Genomic DNA, 23,296 nt, shown 5'->3' on the forward strand with positions numbered 1-23,296 from the left:
GCGTTGCCTTTGTCTAGTGAATACGTGGGAGGTATGGGGAGTTTTCGCCTTTTAGCTCAAGCGGGAAGAGAACGTCTCGGCCGTTTTTCTTAACGTCAAGGACTCAAGGAGGTGTACGAAACTTTCATCCAATGGTGGCACGTGCTTTATCTTTACAGGGATCGGCAGAAGCCCCGTACATTCACCTCTCGCTTTTCGATGAGGTGGTATGTGACACAATGCATGCCCTACTATTTACTGTGTTCCTGTTTCCTCACGCCATCGTTTTCCCGTGTATTGGCGCCAGGTTTAATACGGAATCACTGATATTATCGAGGCTCTTACGTCTCAAAACCACGATATCATGATGAGAGAGCCATGGGAGGACTCCGGATATTTCAGCCATCTGGTGTTCTTTTACGTGCACTAATTTCGCACAGTACACAGGCTTTTACACCGTTTCGCCTCCGTCGAAATCCGACTGCCGCGGCCGATAATAAACCCGCGGTCTTGGGGTCAGCAGCTGAGCACCCATGCCTCTGTTCTATTAAAGCGCACTTAATACCAAAACGATTACGCTTAGTTCGCTTCGTATTACATTCCACGTTGTTCTATCGCACTCAGGGCTTTGCGCTCGAGGCACAACTGACTTTACGTGCCTAACTATACGCTGTCTGAGAATTGATGTTTGGTTTCTTGTCTTATCAAAAATGGTCGTTTGCTTGGACGTTTGGCTATTGGTTATTATTTAACTGGAAAGTGCTATAACTGTGTACCATTTTCTGACGTTCTCGCAGCACCTCAGGGGCCTGTAAAGTGTTTTGATTGAATAAATAAAGAACGTGAATTCTTAGTGTTTTCAAGATTTGTGCACGTGTGATCGCCTTTTACCGACCACCTGTCTTTCTTTGCAGACACTCATGGCAAATCATGGTCCCGCTCAAGATCAGCCCAGCATCGACGAGGGCCTGTACTCTAGGCAGCTGTAAGTGCATGCTTTCTGTGCTTGCGGGCAACCAATTTATCTGGGCATGAGTCGTACCCACTGCCCTTTCGAGTAGCCATCAGCTCCTTAAAGGGACGCTAAAGTCGAATAACAATTTGCGTCAGAGTGAAAGCTCAATGTATTACCGCTAAAACGACCACATTATCAACAACAGTGCCCTATTTAATGAGAAATCAAGGTAAATGCACAAGAACACATGCGCCACAGTAGGACATTTTCAAAATGATCCCGATTACATCAGACGGACCGCCTACAATTAATCACTAGTAATCGATCTACCTGCACTAAATAAAGAATCTTCCTTGCATCAAGAGAGGCAATAAAATGCTACTTGTTTGATTTTGTTTGATTCATGGAAAAAAAAACCGCCGTATGTTACTGGGGAATGGCGCGAGTGGTTCAAAAATTCAATTTTCGCGTGGTTACACGGGACATGTGGTGTCATCTAGTGAGATGCAGTTGAATCAAAAAACGTCTGCCATCTTGAAGCCAATGGCGGGAAATTGACCAATGGCCGTTGTTGCTGATGTGGCTCCCACTGCTTTCGGTCTGCTGGCGCAGTAAAGCCGGGCAACATTGTGAACGGCAACAGTGACGTGTGTCGGTCCGGTCGGTCCGCTTCTTGAGGTGGATAACTTGAAGTGCGCTAACCCGATGCGGACCACTAAAACGTGATTTTAATTTCTTGGCACAAAAGTAACACTACAAGATTTCTGGACTGCTAATTCAACAATCGAAGCCGACTTAATAGATGCCTTTAGTGTCCCTTTAACTACATATGAAACAAGGCAACTGCAAACTCTATTAGTGGAGGCGAGGAAAGCAGTGGTGCCCACGGAGGAATAACGCATACTTTGAGGCAGTTGAAGCACAAAAACATAAAGTGAAAACGCCGGAGCACACAGAGAGTGCTCTCTGTGTATGTGATTTCGCTCTCTCTCTGTATTTAGTGTTTCTACTGGCTGCAATCACGACCGTGCCAACCAATTCGGTTCCTGCCCTCAGCTCAACATTAATTCGCGTGCGCTTTAGCTCCGTTTTCCATTGAGCTGAAGGCGGAAACCGTTACGTGTATTATTGTTTCCACCCTGCGACAGATTGCTGTGTTACATAGGCGCCCGCGAGAGAATCGCATATGTTTACAGCGATACCAAGAGACCCTTTTGGAAATAGGAAAATATCATTTGCTTCTAGGCTGTTTGAACAAATAATGGTGGCTAGTCACTTACTAGCCCGTTTCTAGCGCGGTTTCCTTATGCAATAAGCTAGAAAATGTAGTATATTGATAAAAACAATCATAATAGACAAAAACGTTGACCGCGTGTCCGCTTGAACAACCATTACTCGGGCAATTATGCAGTACAGAGAAGCGCACTTACGAATTATGAAAATGGTCTGGTCTGTACACACTCGACCGAATTTCGCCTTCGTCGCCATTTACTGCTGATGGTACGAAAATCTCGATGTACTTGTGCGTGCGTGATCACTGATTAGTACTACCTACTAGATGGCGAGGAGGGTGTGCTTCAAATGATGCTCTTTTAAGCAACGCTCTTACGTATTGTGTCAAGTGCTTTTGAGACGCGCACTAAAGTGTCATCCACAACTGTATTAGTGCCCCCTCCGCGATGTGGAACGCCGGACAAGCGACGCTTCGAATGCCACACGCCGCATTAGTCGCACAGAGTTATTCAATCATATGAGTTGCGAAACTCCCCACAGGATTCCCACAGGCTACATGTATCGAAATGATGATTGATTGATTGTGGGGTTTAACGTCCCAAAACCACCATATGATTATGAGAGACGCCGTAGTGCAGGGCTCCGGAAATTTCGACCACCTGGGGTTCTTTAACGTGCACCCAAATCTGAGCACACGGGCCTACAACATTTCCGCCTCCATCGGAAATGCAGCGGCCGCAGCCGGGGTTTGATCCCGCGATATCAAAATGCGGTCACGGCGTTGGCCCAAACTTCGGGAGTATGCAGATTTTCCCGCCACCTGTTGATCGGCACACGAGCTATTTTGTTTTACGTTGTTTCTCCCAGGTGGCACGATAGTCTGCTAATTGTCACGAAATCGGGAGAATCGCGTGTTCGGGTTTTGGAACGCAGTTTCGCTACTAGTATGATAGAATAACTCAAGGAGTCACAATAGGGGTCACTGAATGCGTCACGGCGTTCAATAGGGAGACGCTCGCACAGTCGACCCTTGCGGCATGCTGATCACACACACAAAAAAGCAACAACTGAGATAGTTGTTCGTTCGCATTCGTTCTGTGTATACACCAGTGTGTCCCTTTGGTATGCGCACTTTGTGTCTGATAGCGCGCAGCGAGTGCCGAGCTGTGAGTGTTTATAGTTCGCGCTCATTACGCGTGTGTGTTCTTTTCGTGAACCGTTTGCATTTGATCGAATAACTGAAGTATCTCGCTGCTCACTGTTTTTCGTGGCACAATCTAATTTGCTGCTACAATAATGTTTGCTACGCTTTTGCGGTAAGTCTACTCTGCTTTTGCTACACTTCGCACAGTGAATCATTTTTTTTTGCAATTCTTTACAGGCCTGTTAGGCATTGTCAAAAAGGGGTTCTAAGATTACATCAATCAGAAGAAAATGTAAAGGTATAAAACATCAGAAAGAAACAACATACATCATGCATAAAACTTATCGACACTTCGTAGATATGGCGTACATAATGCGTAGGGCGCACTGAATAAAAACATGGTAGTTACATATTACTGCCAAAGTATTACAAATTTATCTTTCTTAATGAACGATCTTAGTTAATCTGTGCAGTTAGTGATGGAACGTGTCAGGGCTGGACAACGAAGCGATGTGTTGAGGCAGGTTATTTCATAATCTAATAGCACATCGTAGTGCTGATCAATTAAATGTTAAAGTAGTACAATATATGTGTGTATGACTCAAATTGTTATGCAATATCTCACGTGTTCGTGATGGGACATCGCGATGAAATGGGCATTACCTATCAGAGTGCACATATTTGTAGAATATTGTGACTGGTCTACGTCGTGGCTCGTAACTAAAGATTACGGAGAAATATTTACTTGAACATTAGAATACAAATGCAGCATCAGTCCACTGGAAAAAAAATAGATGTAAAGTGGCAGTAGTGGTTTGAAGATAGCGATCTACTCATTGTTCTAAATGATGAGGAAGCATGGCACAGCCATGTTAAGAGAACAGCTGGGACAAATTACAGCTTTGGCTGGGACGGCCTCCACAAGCTGAAAGGCAAAACATGGCCATTTAGCATGTACCAGGCATGCTTTGCGCAACGTGGGAGACGTCACATGGCCATTAGATTTTTTTTCGCAGCTACGTGCTGGGACACGATGCCATGGAGCGGATGGCCCGATCTGATGTCCTCATATGCGGGATGCGGGGCCTAGGCGTAGAGATCGCCAAGAACGTAATCCTCAGCGGGGTCAGATCGGTGACAATCCACGACCAGGGAGACTGCACCCTAGCAGATCTGTCTGCGCAGGTATGTGCCTCCTCTATGTCTCTCAGTTGTAGTTTTTTTATTTGTACAATGCCGGAGAAAGCATGTGCGACTGTGCAACCAGAGACCTCTGGCTGATGGATTGGTGGCTTATCGCACTTGAAGATTCATTTTGAGATATAAGCTAAAAGGGCCAAGCTCATTTCTTCGGTAGAAGAATCCTAGTCTGAAATGACGATGTGTCTGATCTTTACCGTACATTTAGGGGCGAAACACTTTAAGGTGTGGGTCTGTACATCCTCCGATGTATGTAGTTGTAGTACGTAGCCACCGGTGGCATATACCCACTCTAGAGCGCGTATGTGCCACAGGGGATGCGAGATGGGGGATGGCGGTACTTGGAGTTTGCACTAGATGAACGTACGGACGCACGGACAGACAGACAGACTGGCACAGACAGACAGATAGGCGGATGGACGTGTGAACGTATGGCTGGATAGACGGATGGACGGACTCACGGACGGACGCACGAAGAAACGGACGAATGGTCGCGCAGACGGACGGAAGCAAGAACGAACGGACGGTCGGAAGCACGGACGGGCTGACGGACGCTTCGCCCCTCTCATTATCGTTCACTCCGTGGATATGCTGCGATTTTAGGGGCGAAGCTCCTTAAGGCGTGGGTCTGTACATCGTCCGATGTATGCAGTCGTAGTAAGAAACCACCAGTGGCGCACACCCACTCTAGAGCGGGTACGTGCCACAGGGGATGCGAGATGGGAGGTGGCGGTACTTAGAGTGTGCACTAGATGGACAGACGGATAGATAGACGCACAGGCGTACGGACGGATGGATGCACTAACAGACGGATGGTTGGACTTACGGATGGACACACGGACAGACAGACGGGCGCATATATGGACGCACAGATGGTCACGCGGATGGACAGAAGCAAGAACGAACGGTCGGACGGAAGCACAGACTGGCTGACGGACGCTTCGCCCCTCTCATCATCATTCGCTCGGTGGATATGCTGTGATTTTTTTTTCAGCCTCCGTTTCGACGTGTGGTACTGTCTCCTAAAGGCAACAACTGCCTTCTAGAAAGCAGGAACACTTGTCCGAGCATCGATTCCAGAGATACCCCGTGTTCAAGAATTCTTCATGTCTTCAAGATTCTACCTTTCCCTAATTTTCTGCGTTATGACATTAATATCCACTTGAGCGAGTAGAAATGCAGCGTTGATAAATCTGATTCTGCACTGGCACATGTAGTGATATGCGCAAACTTCCGTATTTGGATTTACTTTTATAGTATTGTGTCCAGAGCTATGTTTTGAATTTGCCATCGCTTTCGCAGTTCTACCTGAATGAGGAGAGTCTTGGCAAGAACCGCGCCAAGGCATGCGTGGAATCGCTTGCCGAGCTTAACAGCTACGTCGCAGTGACGGCCCACACAGAGCCCTTGACCAACGACTTCTTGAAACGTTTTCGGGTGAGGGTCGCATTTTTTTTTTTTGCGATGAACACTCGTTGTTCTGAGCAGTTTACTGTGCGTTGTCAGTTGACGTTGAAAAACACCAGACAGTCAAAATTTCTGAAGCCCTCCACCACGGCGTCTCCCATAGTCATATAATTATTTTAGGGCTTACAACTTAAGCGATTATTATTATTATTATTATTATTATTATTATTATTATTAGACCAGGCATAAGAAGTACCTGAGATCCTTCGTCACCAAGAGGTAGATTAAATGTAGTAGTCAAGAGAGGTAAAGCTTACAAATAAACCGGCGGCAACGATTTCCAGCCGCTGCCTTGTGAACTTTAGCACCTACTCTGCATTGTTTTCACACACTCACCTCAATGTCCTCATGCCGCGCTTACAAAACAATTAATGCATCAGTTCGGTGTAGTGTGCAGTATGGAAAAGTGATACGAAAGGCTGTATAGAAAACGTGTCTCATCACACAAAATTGACCTCATTTTCATGAGCATTGTGCATTCGCAGAAAACAGCTACTTTGCCGGGCTCTTCTGCACAACCAACACCAACCTCTTAAGCTTGTGTTTCAAGTCGGTTCTATTCCATTCCTCCAAACCTGCATGAAGAGGATCATCGATATTAAGTTGACACAAAGCAAGACCTGCAAAAACTCATTTTATATGTCAAGCAGCTTATGATGGTGTTCAATCCGGTGTGCGTGCGGCATGACCACCCTTACTGCACATGCGCAAACCCTGCCATCCGACGTTTGTGCACAAGGAGGTGAGGAGGAGGGGGTCACGTGAGCGCTGCCTTCGCTCGCCATATCAGCTAACATATGCGGTTGCACCGTAGCCAACTTTCTTCTCCCCACATTCTCCCTCCTTGTTTAGACAAAATGCTCGGGGTAGGTCGTGTACACGCCCAGTCACTGCGCTAGTGTTGTTTCCCGACGCCATCTAGCAGTGGCGTCGGGAAACATGAGCTTGTGCAGAACCCAGGACCACAGCCAGGTTGCAGCACCATATTACTGGCAAAGTTGGTTTCGGTGCATAGCGTCGCATTTTCAGCTCAACATAAACAGTATATATTATTACGTTTCTACGTATTTTACTGTTTAAGGGGCACGATACCGAATAACTATGTGCTCGTGTTGCCCCTGAGATGTACGTAATATTTGCTTTTTGATCGACATCGTTCACAAGTGTGAACGCAGCCTCCAGTTCAGAATGGCTGGGCGCCTAGCAAGTGCTTAAACTTTGGCTGGGAGACTGACAGGATGACAGGCCCAGATTTCGGCGTTCAAGTGTCCCAAGGAAGACTATCGTCTTTGAAAATGGGGCACTTCCAACGTTAGCTATGCGCGCGTTTCTTTTCCCGCAGGTTGTGGTGCTCACCGACACTCCCCTCGAGGAGCAGCTCTCTATCTCGGCCTTCACGCACGCCAACAACATCGCCCTCGTCGTGGCTGACACGCGTGGTCTCTGTGGGTGAGTTCCGCGGTGACCACAATGTCTTTTACTGTCGACACTGGCGCCCCTTGAATGGTAGCTGCGTTGCTGACCCTCAAGGCTGTTCCTTTGAAAATTGACAGTTTGCAATAACCTGCACGTAGGCTTTACTGTAAGGCTTGTTTTCCAACTAAAAACCTTCGTTGGCAGACTTCTTTTCTCGCTCATTGTACAGGGAAGGCACGCGAGCAAGTGAGTACAAGAAAATGTCACCTCTCCGAATTCAAGCGATGGCACGCGAGCTCGCGAGTACAACACAATGAGCTAGAACAGCAGTCTGTGAACGAGAGTTTTTTGGTTGGAAAACAAACTATACAGGAGAGCCACCCTGCAGAATATTGCAAACTGTCCGTTCACCAAAATGAGCTTTCAAGGACATGTACTCAAATCCAGCGAATTTTCGACCACACACGCCACGAACTCGCAACAGTTTAATGAAATGACCACTCGAAAACGTAAACCCAAGACGCACATGTGGCCTGGATGATGTCTTGGAAGAGAGAATGGTGGACACGTGACAATTGATGCGGCAGAGTGAGAACGCGAGCAGGACGCATGAACCTGCCTGCGAAATGTAGAGAATGCGGGTGTTCAGCCATTTTTAACGACACTGGTTAGGAAGCCACCAAGGAGGTTATTGGTAGCCATAAATCGACAAGAAAGTAATTAGGCATACCAAATGAAGAATAAAAAACAGAGTCTGTGTATAGGCGTACCTGCCATTTATATATCACGATAAGAGGGGACGTTTTTAGACAAACGTAATGAGATGGTGCCTGCGCTGAATTTTTACATGCATGTTTTTTTAAAGCAAATAGGCGTCCGATTGCCAAGCCTACGATTGCCAAGCCTACCTACAGGTTCAATACCAGACTCTTCTACAACTGTTCTCTTGAGGCACCAGCACCGCGTGGCAGTACTTTAACTTCTCTACCAGACACTTCCGGTCAAGCACTTTCGTCTATTTTAATTATTATGAAAAAAGTATTCTGAAGACAATACTGGTACGAAACGCACGACTCTGGTTGGTGTGAACGAGTTGTTTCGGGTATACACGACTTTGCAGCATTTCTTCACTTCTGGTCGAAGTGAATGAGTTGTTTCCGGTATATATAACATTGCAGCATTACTTCACTGAGAGCAAAGGTCATTCGGCTATAAGGGTAATTCTCAAAAATAGTCTGACTGGCTTATTAAAAAGCCCGTGATTTTCTTGCGGGCTTTTCGGATCAGTGCTCCACCTGGCGGGGCGGACCTCAACAACGCACTTCTTTTTACGTGACCTCTGCTAGGAAACATGCACCCGGATGTGCGAACGCACATCCGGGTGCATGTGGGTGCATCCAAATCTTTGTGGGTGCATCTGGGTGCCAGCCACCTAAGTCAAAAATTAGGGTCACCTTTCATTTTTTCGCATATTCATTTTAAGCTCTTTCAACATGAACTTGTTAAAGCGAGTGCAACAATTTTTTTAATTCCAGTGCCCACTGATTAAAACGTGGCTTCATGACTGGTGGCAGCACATACTTGAGGTAACCGAGCCATGTCTCTATGAATTCGGTCGTTAAGGTTTACGTTGGTCTTGATCTTTCAATTGCAGTTAAAATTATGCCAATAAAGTGCATGCTGGAAATGACGTGAACGATCGCGCTGCTGTCCCTTAGCCCGAAATTGACGCGTTCCAATCAGTGAGCGTTGTGCGTAACACGGGTTATATATAGTTGGTTCGAACCAGAGAATAATTACGTGTACCTCACACACTACGCGGCATCTGAGTCTACGTGAAACGCTGATGTTGTGCTCTCGTCACTTTCCACAGGGTTACAAGGTGCGTGCCAAATTGGACTCCTTCGCTTAGTATACTACATGTACAGAAGCTCCACCCCAGTAGCTGTTCGTTCAGTGTAAAGAAAAGTTGTCGCCGACTTTTCTTTGCACTGATCAAAATGTACGGTGTTGTACGTCTGCATGTGTATCTCCTACGAGTATAGCAGTCCAAGAAGAGCTCCCGTTGTGGCACGCTTTTCACAACCCAGTATAAAGGAATCGCTGAGACCAATCAGCGTTTTATATCGACGCAGACGTGGCTTAGCGTTTGAGGCACACGGAAATTGAAAAACACCATGTCGAACATATCAAGCAGAGCAAGTATACAATTGTCTCAATTGTTAACTTGCATTCGGCCTCAAGGAGCTGCGTGCCTAAATTACGCGGTTTTTATATCTCACACAGAAAATACGGAGGCGGTTGAAGGACCACATTCATTAGAGACTTATGATAAGTACGCTTTGGCTCCATAGAATTCGCCTCATTGCCAAGCAACGATGTGCGCTCGGTTACTTTGTCTGCTTGGTTGTTGTACGGGTTCCTGGAGCGTGCATTCAAACAGGGAAGCTGCTCAAAGTTTGCTGTATGCGAAACTCTTTGCACACATGAGCCATAGTATACCTGTTCTCCATATGGTGCTTGATAAAATTGCAACTCTTCACGTCTCGATCTCTGTCGTGTTACAGGCAGATATTCTGCGACTTCGGCGAGAATTTTCGCGTACTCGACTCCAATGGCGAACGGCCCATCTCTGTCTTGCTCGCCTCTATCACCAAGGTTCGTGACACGCGTTTTGGAAAAAAAGCTCTCTCGTCTGCGAATGCTGATACATACTTAGTTCTATACGACAAATATTTGATATGAACAATATCTAATATATTGAACCTTGAAATTTCATCGAAGCTATTGCACAGTGATACGTATACGCTTACGAATATGTATAGTTGTGTAAGATGGATGGAGAATCTTGTATTGAAAAAAGAAAGAAAGGGGAGGTTTATAAACTCTGTGAGGATGAGCGGGACTATGGGTTACGTCGTTTTACCAGGCTATGAATCAGTAACGTTATTTTAGTGTTATCATGAGAGTTACCTAATGTAAATGGGTTAAGTGATTTGCTATAAGAGTACTGCTAACAAACGCTTGAACCACGCAGGCGTAATAGATAACAATAGTGTTTTGAAAGTCACTGGTGTTTTTTTTTTGCAAAAGGTAGACATATGCCCCTGTGCTTTGCGATGTCGGTTTCTGTTGAAGAACACAAGAAGGTCTAAATTGAAGGTGCTTCCACCATGTTGTACCTTATATTCATGTCGTATTTTTGGAAGGTAGAACCGCATGTTATACTATTATATAGTAATAACGTGAATAATAACATAATAATAATAACGTGAATAACGAATAACGTGAGAGTGGCCCGCTGCGTGTTGTCATGTACCTCAGGACTTGAAATAACGTTTCGCGTCCATCCATCATTAGATTAGAATTCAAAGCAAGCTCAAGACTTATGTTGTAAATCGCTGTAAGCGACTCTGACTTCACATTTTCATTGGGCGAAGTAAAGGATGATTGTTGTCCTTTGAGCCCGACTTTGTCCCTTACCCAGGACAAAGAGGCTGTCGTCACGTGCCTAGACGAAGTGCGGCATGGTCTGGAAGATGGCGACTTCGTCGCTTTCTCGGAAGTCGAGGGCATGACTGAAATCAACGAGTGCCTGCCAATGAGAGTCAAAGTCCTCGGTAAGTAGCGCCCAGCGGTTAAAAATGGTTGGAGAAAGAAGCAATGCAGTAGTGCCGAGGACACAGAGGTAAATAAAGGCGTCTAAATAACTGCAACCGATTCGTCAGTTCTTAATTTCTCGTATGTAATACATTGGACCTATCTTTCTCATTCCGGTCGACGCTCATATAATACTAAATGATACCAGTGCAGTGCTCATAAGACCACGCCCTGGAGAACAGTATTAGGCATACTGAGGAGCGTATCTTGTGCTTTGACCTACGCCATTGAAAAGCTATCAGCCGAAACAGTTTGTCTTCCATAGTCTTCCAATCACGCACAAAGAACAGCCTCGCATGACCTAGTCATCAAACATAAGGCGTTTTCTCACATGACCTAGTGATCTCGTGTACCACGTGTCATGTGACATAGCAATGCTACGTAAAACGTCTCACATAGCCTAGTCATCACATGTAAGGCTTACTCGTAACTTGTAGTCCAGTTACTCGTAAAGGCCTAGTCCCACATGGAGGATCTCAAAAGGTCGTCCGTGCAAATTTTGAGTTTCAATGATGCGTGGAAGTTAAACGAAATGTACGTGAAACCCGCACATTTGTATACGAAAAAAAAAAATGCTGCCCTGAAAACGCCGACCTGTAGTGCGCATGACATGGTAATGACATGTGATGCTTGGCTTCTCAGATTTATCTCGGTAATTAGCAGACTAAGTGCTTGGTGACTTACAGCACATCGATTTCTGAGTTCATGTGTACACTGCTTGGGTTATGTTTGACGACTGATATCAAGAGAGATACAATTACCATCTGTGGCTTTGCCATGGTTCCTTCATTGTAATATACTCATCTCCCACAAAGTATTCAGGTAAAGTAACAATTATTCGCGATATAGATGCCCTTAATCGAGAGACGTAAGTCTTGATAAGCCCTGTTATCACCCGACACAGTAACGACAGGCACGTTATCATGACACTCCTGAAATTCAACTCAATCTTTTCAGTTGTAAGTTAAAACACAGTGCATTTCGCCTTAATTGTCTCTGCTACAGAAACTATGATGAGCACACAGTATTGAAAGGCAGTGCGATCATAGAATGCTACATTTGTTTTGTTTTTGTTTCATATTAACCGCACTTGCAAGTTCTGCAAGTAAATAAAACCTGAATGAAAATGCAACACGCATTAATATTGACAAAAAGAATTGTGTCGCCGTTGTAGTTGTTCACTTAACGCACACATTTGTTTCCTAAATATCTGTCATATTCACGTATGGTGCTAGTGTATTTCTTTCTAAAGTTTCTCGTTTGTTTCCGCTTCGTTTTGCTCCTTATCGCAATGGGGGAAAGAGCTTGCTCCGCAACCTCAAAAGCTGCGAAAATCAGAATTCACGTTACACATTTTTGGTGGAAGTTATGGGAAGAGAACCTCGACTTATGATGCCGCTTACTGAAATGTTTTGTTCAGACGTTTTTTTTTACCTTTTTTTATTCAAGAAGTGTTCATTTTTTGTAGGTGCTGTTGCTGACTTCCTGAATAATTTTTTTTCTGATAATATTTTGTTCTTTGGGTTTGTTTAGGCCCTTTCACTTTCAGCGTCGGAGACACAACTCGGTTCAAAGATTGTGGTCGCGGTGGCGTGGCAACACAGATCAAGATGCCGAAAGACATCGAGTTTGTGAGTTAAGCTTCATCGCACCCTTCAGGGTAGCCGATATTTTTCTTTGCTCGTAACACATTGGATTTCTTTGGAGTAACATTCTATTCCAAGATTAAAAACACTGCTCTTAGTTTGCCATCAATAACACAAGAAGTGGAGCGCAATGACAGTTACATTATAGCGTGTAACGTCTTTTTACATTCATGGGTTACTAAAACAAATATATATTGCATGTGCAATATTTCTGTTGTTCTTTATTATCCAGTAATTCATTATAGCTGTGTTTTTTGTATCAAACATTTAATGTAAATATTGAAATAAATGTAGTAGTTATCCTTTCTGTGTTGTTTTTTTTCTTCTGTTCCCTATATGTGGTAATACAGTAAGACCTGTTTGTGTAAATTTGAGTCGTCATAGTATGAACAGTTGAATTTTGACATCTAACCCAGTATATTTATCTTGATATATTCGAGCGTTTGCCATTGTTTTACTGTACGAAGACTCACTTCTACTACTACTAAAAACGAACCGAAAAATGATGCAGAAAACTTGTCACTTACCACAAAGCGAATTATTTATTGTTATAAAAAGTTGCACGTAGTCTGCAGTTTTTCCAGAACTCGCACTCTGTATTACGGATATTATTACGCGTTCGGGTTGTAAGGACGCGATTAGAATGATTTCTTTCCATGCCGACAGAATAGAACCGTTGCTAAAACTACACTCCAAGGTACCTTTTGAGGCAAGTTTTTGTCTGTGGGCTCCACAAGCTTGTCTTCCACGGCAGCACCTACAGGACCGACAAACAGTGGCTGTACTATGTACTCTTGTTGATGGAGAAACAGTGAATATTGGCCATCTAAGTTAAGGTTTACAATTTCGTTACCTGCTATAGAATCGTAAACTAACGATGAACCCATAATCCTCTCTTCCATGTTCAGCATAAAAACTTACCCGCCACCACCATCCTAATCGAACTGTGCCTTGACGTGAACATTGTAATTTTATTTTGTTCCCTCGAGCTGGAATATTGGAATAATTTTTGCCTTCCGTCTCATTGTGATTATATTACGCGGTAGAAGCTACTTTTATGTTTGCTCCATTAGTTTTTATTTTATTTTCTCACCCCGCTTGAAATCGCATTGGGCCTGCGTTATTGAAGAAAATGTTCCTATTCTGCAAAAAACCCAACAGAAAAGCAAAATACTGTATTGCGAGTTCAGGATGAATGTTGTAAACAATGCAGCTTGTCTGGTTACAAATAGCCGACAAGCATTTTAGGCAGTTTAAAGTTAGCCCTTGTATGTTTCCTGGCTTTCTGTATTGCGCCTTTGTATTCTTCGCGAACAACCTTATTTAGTTCGTTGCCCAAAATACATGGCAGTCTAGGAGAGTGCTCAGAAAGCTAAGATTGCTCGCTAAGGAAGGGAGGGCATCTGTCCACTAGTTGAAAATCGGTTATGTATCCATATGCTTCGCAGCAAATGTCATCATAGGACAATAGTCGTCAGCCGCGGTGCGCTTCTTTCGTGCATAGCGTCGCTTTTTCAGCGCAACCTAAGAAACATTGGGGTCTTTAAACTACGTGTTTCAGTATTTTCTAGTGAAGGATCACACCGCTGAATACTTAAATACTCATATTGCTCCGCAGATACGCGTAATCTTCGCTTTTTTATCGAAAGTCAAAAGAACAAACACGGTCGCCAGTTCAAGATGGCTGGGTATTTAGCAAGTGCTTGAACTTTAGCTGGATCACTGATTTGTGTGGAAGACAGACAGATAGTCATAGAGAAATTTCATTCTTCAGGCATCCCATGAAATTTTGTCGTCTTTCAAAACTCACTTGCGATGAGATACTACAATTATTGCGATTACAAGTTTCTTTACGTCATAGTTTTTTTAGGTCACACGTGTGGTGATGACGTCACTGACGTACAGCCCATTAGCGAACTAGCCGCCGAGCAATGGCAGGCCCGCCTTATCAGTCCCACTCTAGAGCCCACGCTACAAGGCAAGCCAGGTCAACAAGCAAATGAGGATGATTCGCAGCATCTTCGACTAGGGATGTAACCCACAGTGGGCAAAGGTTTTGACCACGTTTAACCTAGACGAAGAATAATTGATTGATTGATTGATTGATTGATTGATTGATTGACCAATATGTGGGTTTTAACGTCCCAAAACGACCATATGAAAGAGTAATTGCATTTACCTTGCGCAATGCTACGAGTATGCGCTTCCCGCCTTAGGGGCCGCGGCAAGTGGCCAGCCAAAACTTAAGTATGTTTGCCGCAGGCACTCCAGCCCCTCTTCAATAGATCACCGGTTAGTGAGAGACCCAGGTGGCGTTGCATATCAAATAGACTGGTACGATGACGTACGGGTGTACTATACTTACAACTAAATATGCATGCAACACTGCTCGAGAGTAACTATCCGTGCCGTATTCTCACGTTGTCGCTTTTCAATCAATTTTTAAGCAGCTTTAGTCACTGTAAAGAACTTCTCCTGCTCTGTAGTTATATACATCATGTTTCTCGGAATCTATAGTGTTCATTAATTTCGAAAGTTGCCATAATTTTGCTGCCTGCTTAGTGAAGCTTCTTTTTATTTGTTCATATTTGGAAACTACAAGGTTCAGGTGCAGGCGCTGCACAACTGCAGCCCGTGCTCGAGTAAAAAAATATATTTTCCGCGAAAGAAAGCTCTTTAACATGATTTGACTGTATACGTGACAAAAAGCACTTCAGTAGTGATGCATAGTGGATGGCTGAAAGGTTGCACGAATGACAACTTTTTTTCCAGAAACCCTTGAAGGAGTCCCTAGTGTCTCCCGTATTTCTTTCGCCGAGCTTCGCCAAGCCAGATCGCCCAGCCCTGCTGCATGTCGGTTTCCAAGCTCTGCATGCTTTCCAAAAGAAGCACTCCCGTTTGCCGCGCCCTTGGGACAAGGTATGTGCCTTTTGTGCAATAGTTGTTGATACTATTCATCACTTATTACAGCGAAAGCTTTTACGAGATCACAAATCGGGTCACGCTCAGCGCCGCAGTTGTCCACCACCACCGGTGTCCGTAACCATATCGTCCGAAATTAGAAAAAAAAAAAACGTAGCACCAAGGACACAGTGTAGGTTTGAACCCGGGTCTACTGCGTGCCAGCCCAGTATTTTACAACTGAGCCACGCTTGTTTTTTCTTTCTTTATTGACAACTGAGCCATGCTTGTGCTAGGGACTTGTTCGCAAACTTGCTTTAGGCAGGCTTGATGTCGGGAAAGGAATTGCGTTAATATGAGTAATAAAGCATTCTAGAACAGCTAAGGAACAACGATCGAGGCGCGACGCAATGCGAATAGCGTAACGAGTGGGTCGTCCAATGCTCCAACCCATTACAAAAGCTTGTTTTCGATCACCTATTAACTGTGGCGCATACCCACTTCAGGCATAATTCCTCATTGTCGTAAGCCACTGCATGAACAGTTGGCACGAAATTTTCTGCAAGTGTTTAGCGTATACAAGGCCTCTCAGGAGAATGACGAAAAATAGCTTAGCAAATGCTGATCAGCTACCCAGAAATAACTATTATTAATGCCTTAGTGCGTACCCTGGAAGTGTGCTTGCAGAAGTTGCTCAATGGGTGTTTAGAAAAGGCTCTGAAAGGTCGCTCTTCTAGCTTTCGCTGTGACTGCACTGCGCCTTCTGCGCACACCTGGCGCTTTATTTATTTTTAGTTATATATTCTTTATTTAAGCGACGTTAAAGAGAGGAGTGGAGTTACATGGCAGTCTTGAATGATGCATGATCTGCTTTGGTTGCGATGGAGGCAGGAAGGTGGTTACTTTCAGATTAAGTCTAGGACACCTAGGAGCGCAAGTACATGTTGGTATGGTAGAATGCCAAAGCAACACCGGTACACTAACAGTAAGACTTAGTCTGCGCACACCCTTAACTACTTCACTCGCCCAGTCTGCCTAGACCCCAATTCGGACTAAGAAAGTCTGTCTGACTAATGCAGAACTGAAAAAAATCGCGATTTACTACTATGTTCAGGTATTGTTACGTGTAGTTTTCTCATCAAAACAGGCACTGAATATGGAGAAGGCAAGTCAGAATACGGCGGTGTGAAACCCAGCCACAATGCTTCCAAAATTTTAAAATGATGTAAAGACTGCGAAATGTTATCCAGCGCCCTTCGCAGTATGATTGACGGAACGCGTCCCGTCCAGTGTAACTTAAGCAAAGCGTACCCATTTTCCTGCGACATGACGAACCGGTGCCCCAACAGGTGGGTTAAAACTTGCAACAACTGGTGCATTTCTCTTGTACCTGTTAGGACAAAGCGAATCGATCACGTGGACTCTGCACCGTTTGGCGTTCTTCAGCCTTGTCTGCCAAGACACCACGAACGCCACGGTGTTCTTGGTTCTTTGACTCTTAAAATCAATACCCGGCCTGGGCTTGCATAAATATTGCATCGGCAGCGCTATCATTCTACTTCTTCTCGGCATAAATGGCATTGATTATCACAAGATTTTCTCTTTTTTTTTCAAAAGAAAAAAATTGCATTTTTTGGTCATCATTCATTGCAAACCATCACCTCTAAGAAAGACACTCATGCCGTAACACCGAGAAAGGAATAAGTCTAATACACGTGGTCAAATGAAAGCACATTGACTTAATGAGCCAGAGGTGTCCTAAATACCAATATTGACTTCTGCGTCAGTTAAAAATATTAAATAGGAGTCCTAGATTTCTCAAGTTAAGCTCAGATACCGCGACACGTTGATTACATGAACGTAACAAACTTGTTTACTCCTTTTAAAGATGGATCTGATGATTGAAAAAGATTCTCAGTATCCAAGAATTTGCGGTATAGAAGAAATACGTTACTCCCAGGTTTACTGGTGTGTGCTGGCCGCCTCAGCAGTCACAACGTCGTTTATTTCCATGTTACAGCCAGAGTCTGGCCTTCATCAGGAATAAGAATACAGTTTGTTGGTGCTCAGCTTTATACAATCTTAAATGAAAAAGAGTACGCGAAAAAAAGAAGAAAAAAAGAAAGAAAATCAAAAATGGCCCCGTATCGACATGTTATACTGCAAATGTCTTCGAAAGACGATTCCGTCTGGAGAGAACGAACAAGACGTTTATTTGACGTTCTGCGCAAGAAAATCGGTGAATGGTTTTTGAAGGCGCTGCGTCAGAGTGCCTCGAGTGTGCACCGGAGGCGAATGAGCGCATCATGTCACGTCACACGTGAGACATGAGCGCTATCTGGCAGTTATCTTGAAAAACGAAGCGCGCCCGTCTCTGAAGCGTTAAAATGTGGAACGCAAGGCGACGGGTAGGTGGCACCACCGAGTCATATTAGCAAAGCGTAGGAAACATTCGCCTTTTCGTGCAAACGTTGCATCGTCAGCGCAACGTGATAAGCCCTACAGTCCTTGGAATGACTTAAGTATGCCTTTTCTAGTAAAAAGGCGCACATACAGAATATTGACTTGTCGTTATAGTGCCTTTGCTATGCGCGATATTTGCCTTTTATTTGTTAATCGCACAAGTATGAACGCTAAATCTTGAGCAAAGTTGGTGGACGCTGCGGATGGAGTCGGCCGTGTGTAGTATTATTTATTGCCATTTTGGCCTTTAGAAAATTGTTAAGGGCAAACAAAAAGACAAATGTACACAGAGAGACAGACAGACAGACAGACAGACCAAGAATTTTCCGCCGAAGGTCCCCTAAAAAGACTATCGTTTTTCAAAAAGCAATGAGAACATGATGTATACCCCCCTCCCCCGGCCGCCCCCTCCCACCCTTTCTTCCGACGATCACCTTTAAGATGTCCGTAGTCTGCGTAGCCTTCCTTCGCATACCTGCATACGCAGACCACGGGCATTTTAAAGGGGATCGTCGAAAAAAAAAGGGGTGGAAGGAGGCGGCCGGGGGGAGGGGGGTCTACCTCATGTTCTCATTGCTTTTTTTTCTGTTCTTTCTTCCTTCTTTTTTTTCGCGTACCCTCTCTCATTTAGGATTGTGTAAAGCTGAGCACCAACAAACTGCACCCTCATTCCTGAGGCTGAAACGTCGAAATAAACCACGTTGTGACTGCTCACGGAGGATATACTTGACTACTTACTACGCCCACTCCAAAAGCATGACTATATATATATATATATATATATATATATATATATATATATATATATATCCCCAGGTGGTCGAAATTTCCAGGACCCTCTACTACGGCGTCTCTCATAATCATAGGGTGGTTTTGGGACGTTGAACGCCACATATCAGTCATGAGTTTGTCTGACCTGCGCACTTTGGGCTCCGTTTGGCTTCGCGAGGGTTGCAGCTGCTTTCTCACCAAACGGAAATAGGAAAATGTTGACCAGTTTCACTTCACCACCTTGACCTTTTAGGCTCCCTGTTTCAAATCGGGTCTTGAAGTTCAAAACAATCTGTTATTTTAATGGAAATAAAACCAAAACACTGCAGTAAACAAAGTCACATGTGCACTGAAAGTACGGAAGCACGAGGACTGTAAAAATGGATGTACTACCGGCATTCTCAGTGCCGCAGTCTCCTCTAGCTAATTGTCGTCGTGTAATGAAGGACTGCACCCCTCGACCTCTCTGTGTGGCTGATGCCGAACACAACCGGTTGGGGCACTGCTGTTTCAACTACGTGGTCATTTAGTGTCGGTGATTCCTGTTTACGGAGAATTCGGTGTGCTTGAGCGACCCAAATTTCATTTATTCGGTGCAGGAGGACGCAGCTGAGGTGGTGCGCATGGCCAAAGCGAAGAATGAGCTGATGTCCTCGCCCCTGGCGGGGTTGGACGAGAAGCTACTGACCACGATGGCCTGCGTGTCGGCTGGCTCCCTGTGTCCCATTCAGGCGGTCATCGGAGGCATTGCTGCCCAGGAACTCATGAAGGCAAGGAGCGCGCCAGCCAGCTTTCTTAAATACTTAAACCCTCCTGATCCAAATCAGGAGGCAGATTCTCAGATGGCAGATTTAAATCAGAGAGCAGATTTGAGTTGCTCTAAAGAAACGATATGATTGATAACTTACAGGCAATGCCATGGAAAGTATGGGGGTTGTTATTATGAAGGAAGGAAAATGAGAGAGGGGAAAGCAGGGAAGGTAGTAGTAGCAGTGCAAATGTGAAAAATAGACAAGTGGACGAAAAGACACCTGGCCACCATCAGCAGGATATAATCCTGTTATCTTATAATAACACGTGCGATGCTCTGGCACTGAGCTACGCTGGTGGTCATCTCCCTGTCTACATTATGGGGTACAAATGTGCAGTTAAACGTGGAAGCGTCAGTCAGTGCCACCTGTTGCCATTAGGACGAGTGCGGAACACTCTTACTTGCCTGTTTGGCGTCACGTAGTACCTGATCCATTGACAAGATGGCAGGTGACCGATATTCTCTCGCATACTGAGTATTTCATTTTCAAGTTCTATTTATTATAAATCTTTCAAGCGAGAATCGTTGCGAGGTAATATGCAGACGAGAGCTCAAAAGACAAACAAGTGCCATTTTCCCCGGTGAAGGAAAATGACTTTCGTAGAAAATATAGGTAAACACGGTGAAAGCAAATCCAAGGGTCAGCGCGACAAATAAATGTTGTGATTCACCAGAAAAAAGTAAGACATGGAGGCGAGTGTAGTCTTCTTCTAAGCGTCATTATTATTATTATTATTATTATTATTATTATTATTATTATTATTATTATTATTATTATTATTATTATTATTATTATTATTATTATTATTATTATTATTATTATTATTATTATTATTATTATTATTATTATTATTATTATTATTATTATTATTATTATTATTATTATTATTATTATTATTATACTATTTATTCAACGTTACGATCGGCATTGAGGAGTCAAGCATTTTCAACGTAATAAAGAAGGTGAAGTGCTAGTAAAGTTTCTTTTTAATTTCTGTATTGGCACCCCGTTCGAAAGTAATAAAAAATGCAGATAGTGCAAAAATATATCATTCTGCCAGGAAGGATATTTCTGAAAAATCTAAACTTTGCGAATGAAGCACGCGTACCTCATTGATCCTTGTACAAAAATATAACGCCGGTTTATCAAGCTAAACACAAATTTTATTGTTTTCTAGAAACGTCAAAACTACAGCGAAAAGAATTCTCGTTCCTTCATTTATAAAAGCACAATGTGTGACAGTTCAACCAGCAAGTAAAGCCCAGCTGGAAAAATGATTTGCCAAACCAACGTCATTCTTTAAAGCGGCTCTGACTTTTCAAATAACTGCGTTCAAGGTAAAAACCAAGAGTTTTCAATGGCTTCTTATGCAGTGGGCTTTAAAAACGACGATTGCTTAAAGAACACTAAAGGAGGAGCAATGGCTTCATTTATATTCACAAACTGCAATCCGAGAACTCTAATGTTATATGTTTCACTATCATAACTTGAGTATTAGTCGAAAAGAATGCAGGTTGAACTTTACTTTAAAAAATTTGCGCCGAAATCACGCGTGACGTGGGAAATTTGAAATTGTATTTCTGGTATTTTTCTGGCATTGGTCCGATAAAATCAGCTCAAACTTCATATGCTGATTCTATGCTAACCAGAGTGTACTTTATTTTTATTGACTGGAAGATACGTAGGACCCAATAGACGCCTTCGAAATTTCTGACGTCATGGTGTTTGGTGCGGGAATCCATCGCGACCCGCATTTCCTTTTCGCGACTTTTCTACTTTACTATGCGTCGTGGCGTGGTGAGAGTGTTGCTTTAGGAATTGTGCAATAGTACTTTATTAATACGGGGAAAATCATTTTGTTCTTTAGTGTCCCTTTAAGTTGAAGAACCTAATGCATAATAAATAATGCCACAAGAACGTCTGAAGCTTTACAGCGCAGTGTTTGGGGATGTCTGTGTGCTCATTGCATTGTACACACTTCTGTGGGCTTGTACAAATATCACTATTTTGACGTGATGCGAAGTTGCAGTTTACGGTAGTTAGTACCTAATAAGTTCTAAGCGCGCTTTTAGGCAGGGTGAGATCTGAAAGGGTGCATGCCGCTTGCCGTGATTGGTACTTCTCCGCTTAACTAGAATAGCTGTAAAGCATGACAGATATAGAATTCATATGGGAACTTGATTCGTACTTCAGATGAAGTTTTCAGTGTGCGCTGGGTCCCACCATTGTACACTAGTTGTTCAGTGGAAGATGACTACATATGAATTTGGATTCACTCGTGGGTTACCACGATTAGTGATTACCTACTTTCTAACTTGTTCAGGCTTGCAGTAGCAAGTTTATGCCGATCCAACAGTGGTTCTACTTTGATGCTCTCGAGTGCCTTCCGCAGACGGGTGACATCACTGAAAGAAGTGCGAATGCGTTGGTGAGTTCGCGTTTTATTATCTTATTTATTGGTGTTTCCTCACTAGCCTAAGAAGACTTCTTTCCATTATACCGATTTTTACTCAGCTAAATTGTCCATTCTCTACCCAACACTTTTCAATGAAAGACACGTCCTTTGGTAAAGAACTTCATCGATTATGAAAATCATTGTTAAATGGTTGCCGCATATCTACGAAGTGAATGATGAAGCTCGCTCCATAGGTTAAATCCGGTAAACCACCAGTCCTCTGTGCATCAACTCAATCATCACCATTTAAGACGTGACACGAGATTTGTTTTGGTGTGATTGTATATACACGTTATACACACACTGTTTATTGTTTACATATGACTGTACTATATCCAGATATTTGCGTACTGACGCAGTGTATACACTTTGATCAAGAGCCTATTCACGGATCACATTAGGCTCGGAGGAACGTTTTCCTTTTGGTATAATGGCTTTGTGATCCGTAAAGTACAAAGCCAGATTATCTTGAAATAGAGAATGTAGTGGAAAGTTTGAGGAGGGTCCCCATGGCGAGCCCACGCTGCAGTCGCATTGCGAGCCCTCCACGTCGCCACCTCAGCTTGAGCGGTGTTCACTGCAACTAGCGGTATCGACACGCACTGGATGATGTTTGGCGAAAGAGAAAGGAAGCGCGCCGCGGCCACCTAGTGGTCTCCAACCAAACTAGAGCACGTGCCGAGCATGGAACGAGTCACCTAATTAGCGGCGCGCCATCTAGTAAGCGCTCTTGAAACGAAGAGCACAGCTGCGCTTCTAGCGGGAGCAATGGGCACTAGCGTACACACCGGCTTTACAGCGAAATCTGTTATCAGATCACAAGACGGGTCACGTTCGGCGCCTTAGTTGTCCGGCACCAACCGCCGCCGGTGTCTGTAACCAGATTGCACGAAATAAAAAAACATAACTCAATAAATAAAAAGCACAAAGGACACAGTGGGATTAAAACCCGAGTACCCTGCGTGCCAGCCCAGTATTCTACCACTGAATCACGTCGGTGCTTGGAACTCGCTTGCAGACTTGATTTAGGCAGGCTTGGTGTCGGGAAAGGAATCGCGTTAATATGAGTAATAGAGCATTTTAGAATATTAAAGAAACAACCAGGCGTCACACAATATGAATTGCGTAACAATTGGGTCGTCGAATGCTCCAAAGCATCAGGAAACTGGTTCTTGATCACATTTTGACTGAGGC

The 23,296-nt window shown here is 43.9% G+C and overlaps 1 protein-coding gene across 1 annotated transcript in view; it reads left to right on the forward strand.

Annotated features, from left to right (window-relative positions):
• Positions 1 to 898: 898 nt before the first annotated feature.
• The window catches only part of LOC119165407 (ubiquitin-like modifier-activating enzyme 1), a 68,673-nt gene continuing 46,275 nt past the window's right edge, over positions 899 to 23,296 (forward strand). Inside the window, exons 1-10 of the mRNA XM_075871764.1 lie at positions 899 to 964; positions 4,328 to 4,496; positions 5,814 to 5,948; positions 7,321 to 7,427; positions 9,962 to 10,052; positions 10,882 to 11,014; positions 12,588 to 12,685; positions 15,473 to 15,619; positions 19,435 to 19,605; positions 21,971 to 22,075. Of these exons, the coding sequence (XP_075727879.1) occupies positions 900 to 964; positions 4,328 to 4,496; positions 5,814 to 5,948; positions 7,321 to 7,427; positions 9,962 to 10,052; positions 10,882 to 11,014; positions 12,588 to 12,685; positions 15,473 to 15,619; positions 19,435 to 19,605; positions 21,971 to 22,075 (1,221 nt within the window). The 5' untranslated portion in view covers position 899. The remainder of the gene's footprint in view (positions 965 to 4,327; positions 4,497 to 5,813; positions 5,949 to 7,320; positions 7,428 to 9,961; positions 10,053 to 10,881; positions 11,015 to 12,587; positions 12,686 to 15,472; positions 15,620 to 19,434; positions 19,606 to 21,970; positions 22,076 to 23,296) is intronic.

Source organism: Rhipicephalus microplus, chromosome 8 (assembly GCF_043290135.1).
Source record: "Rhipicephalus microplus isolate Deutch F79 chromosome 8, USDA_Rmic, whole genome shotgun sequence".
Taxonomy (NCBI): Eukaryota; Metazoa; Arthropoda; class Arachnida; order Ixodida; family Ixodidae; genus Rhipicephalus; species Rhipicephalus microplus.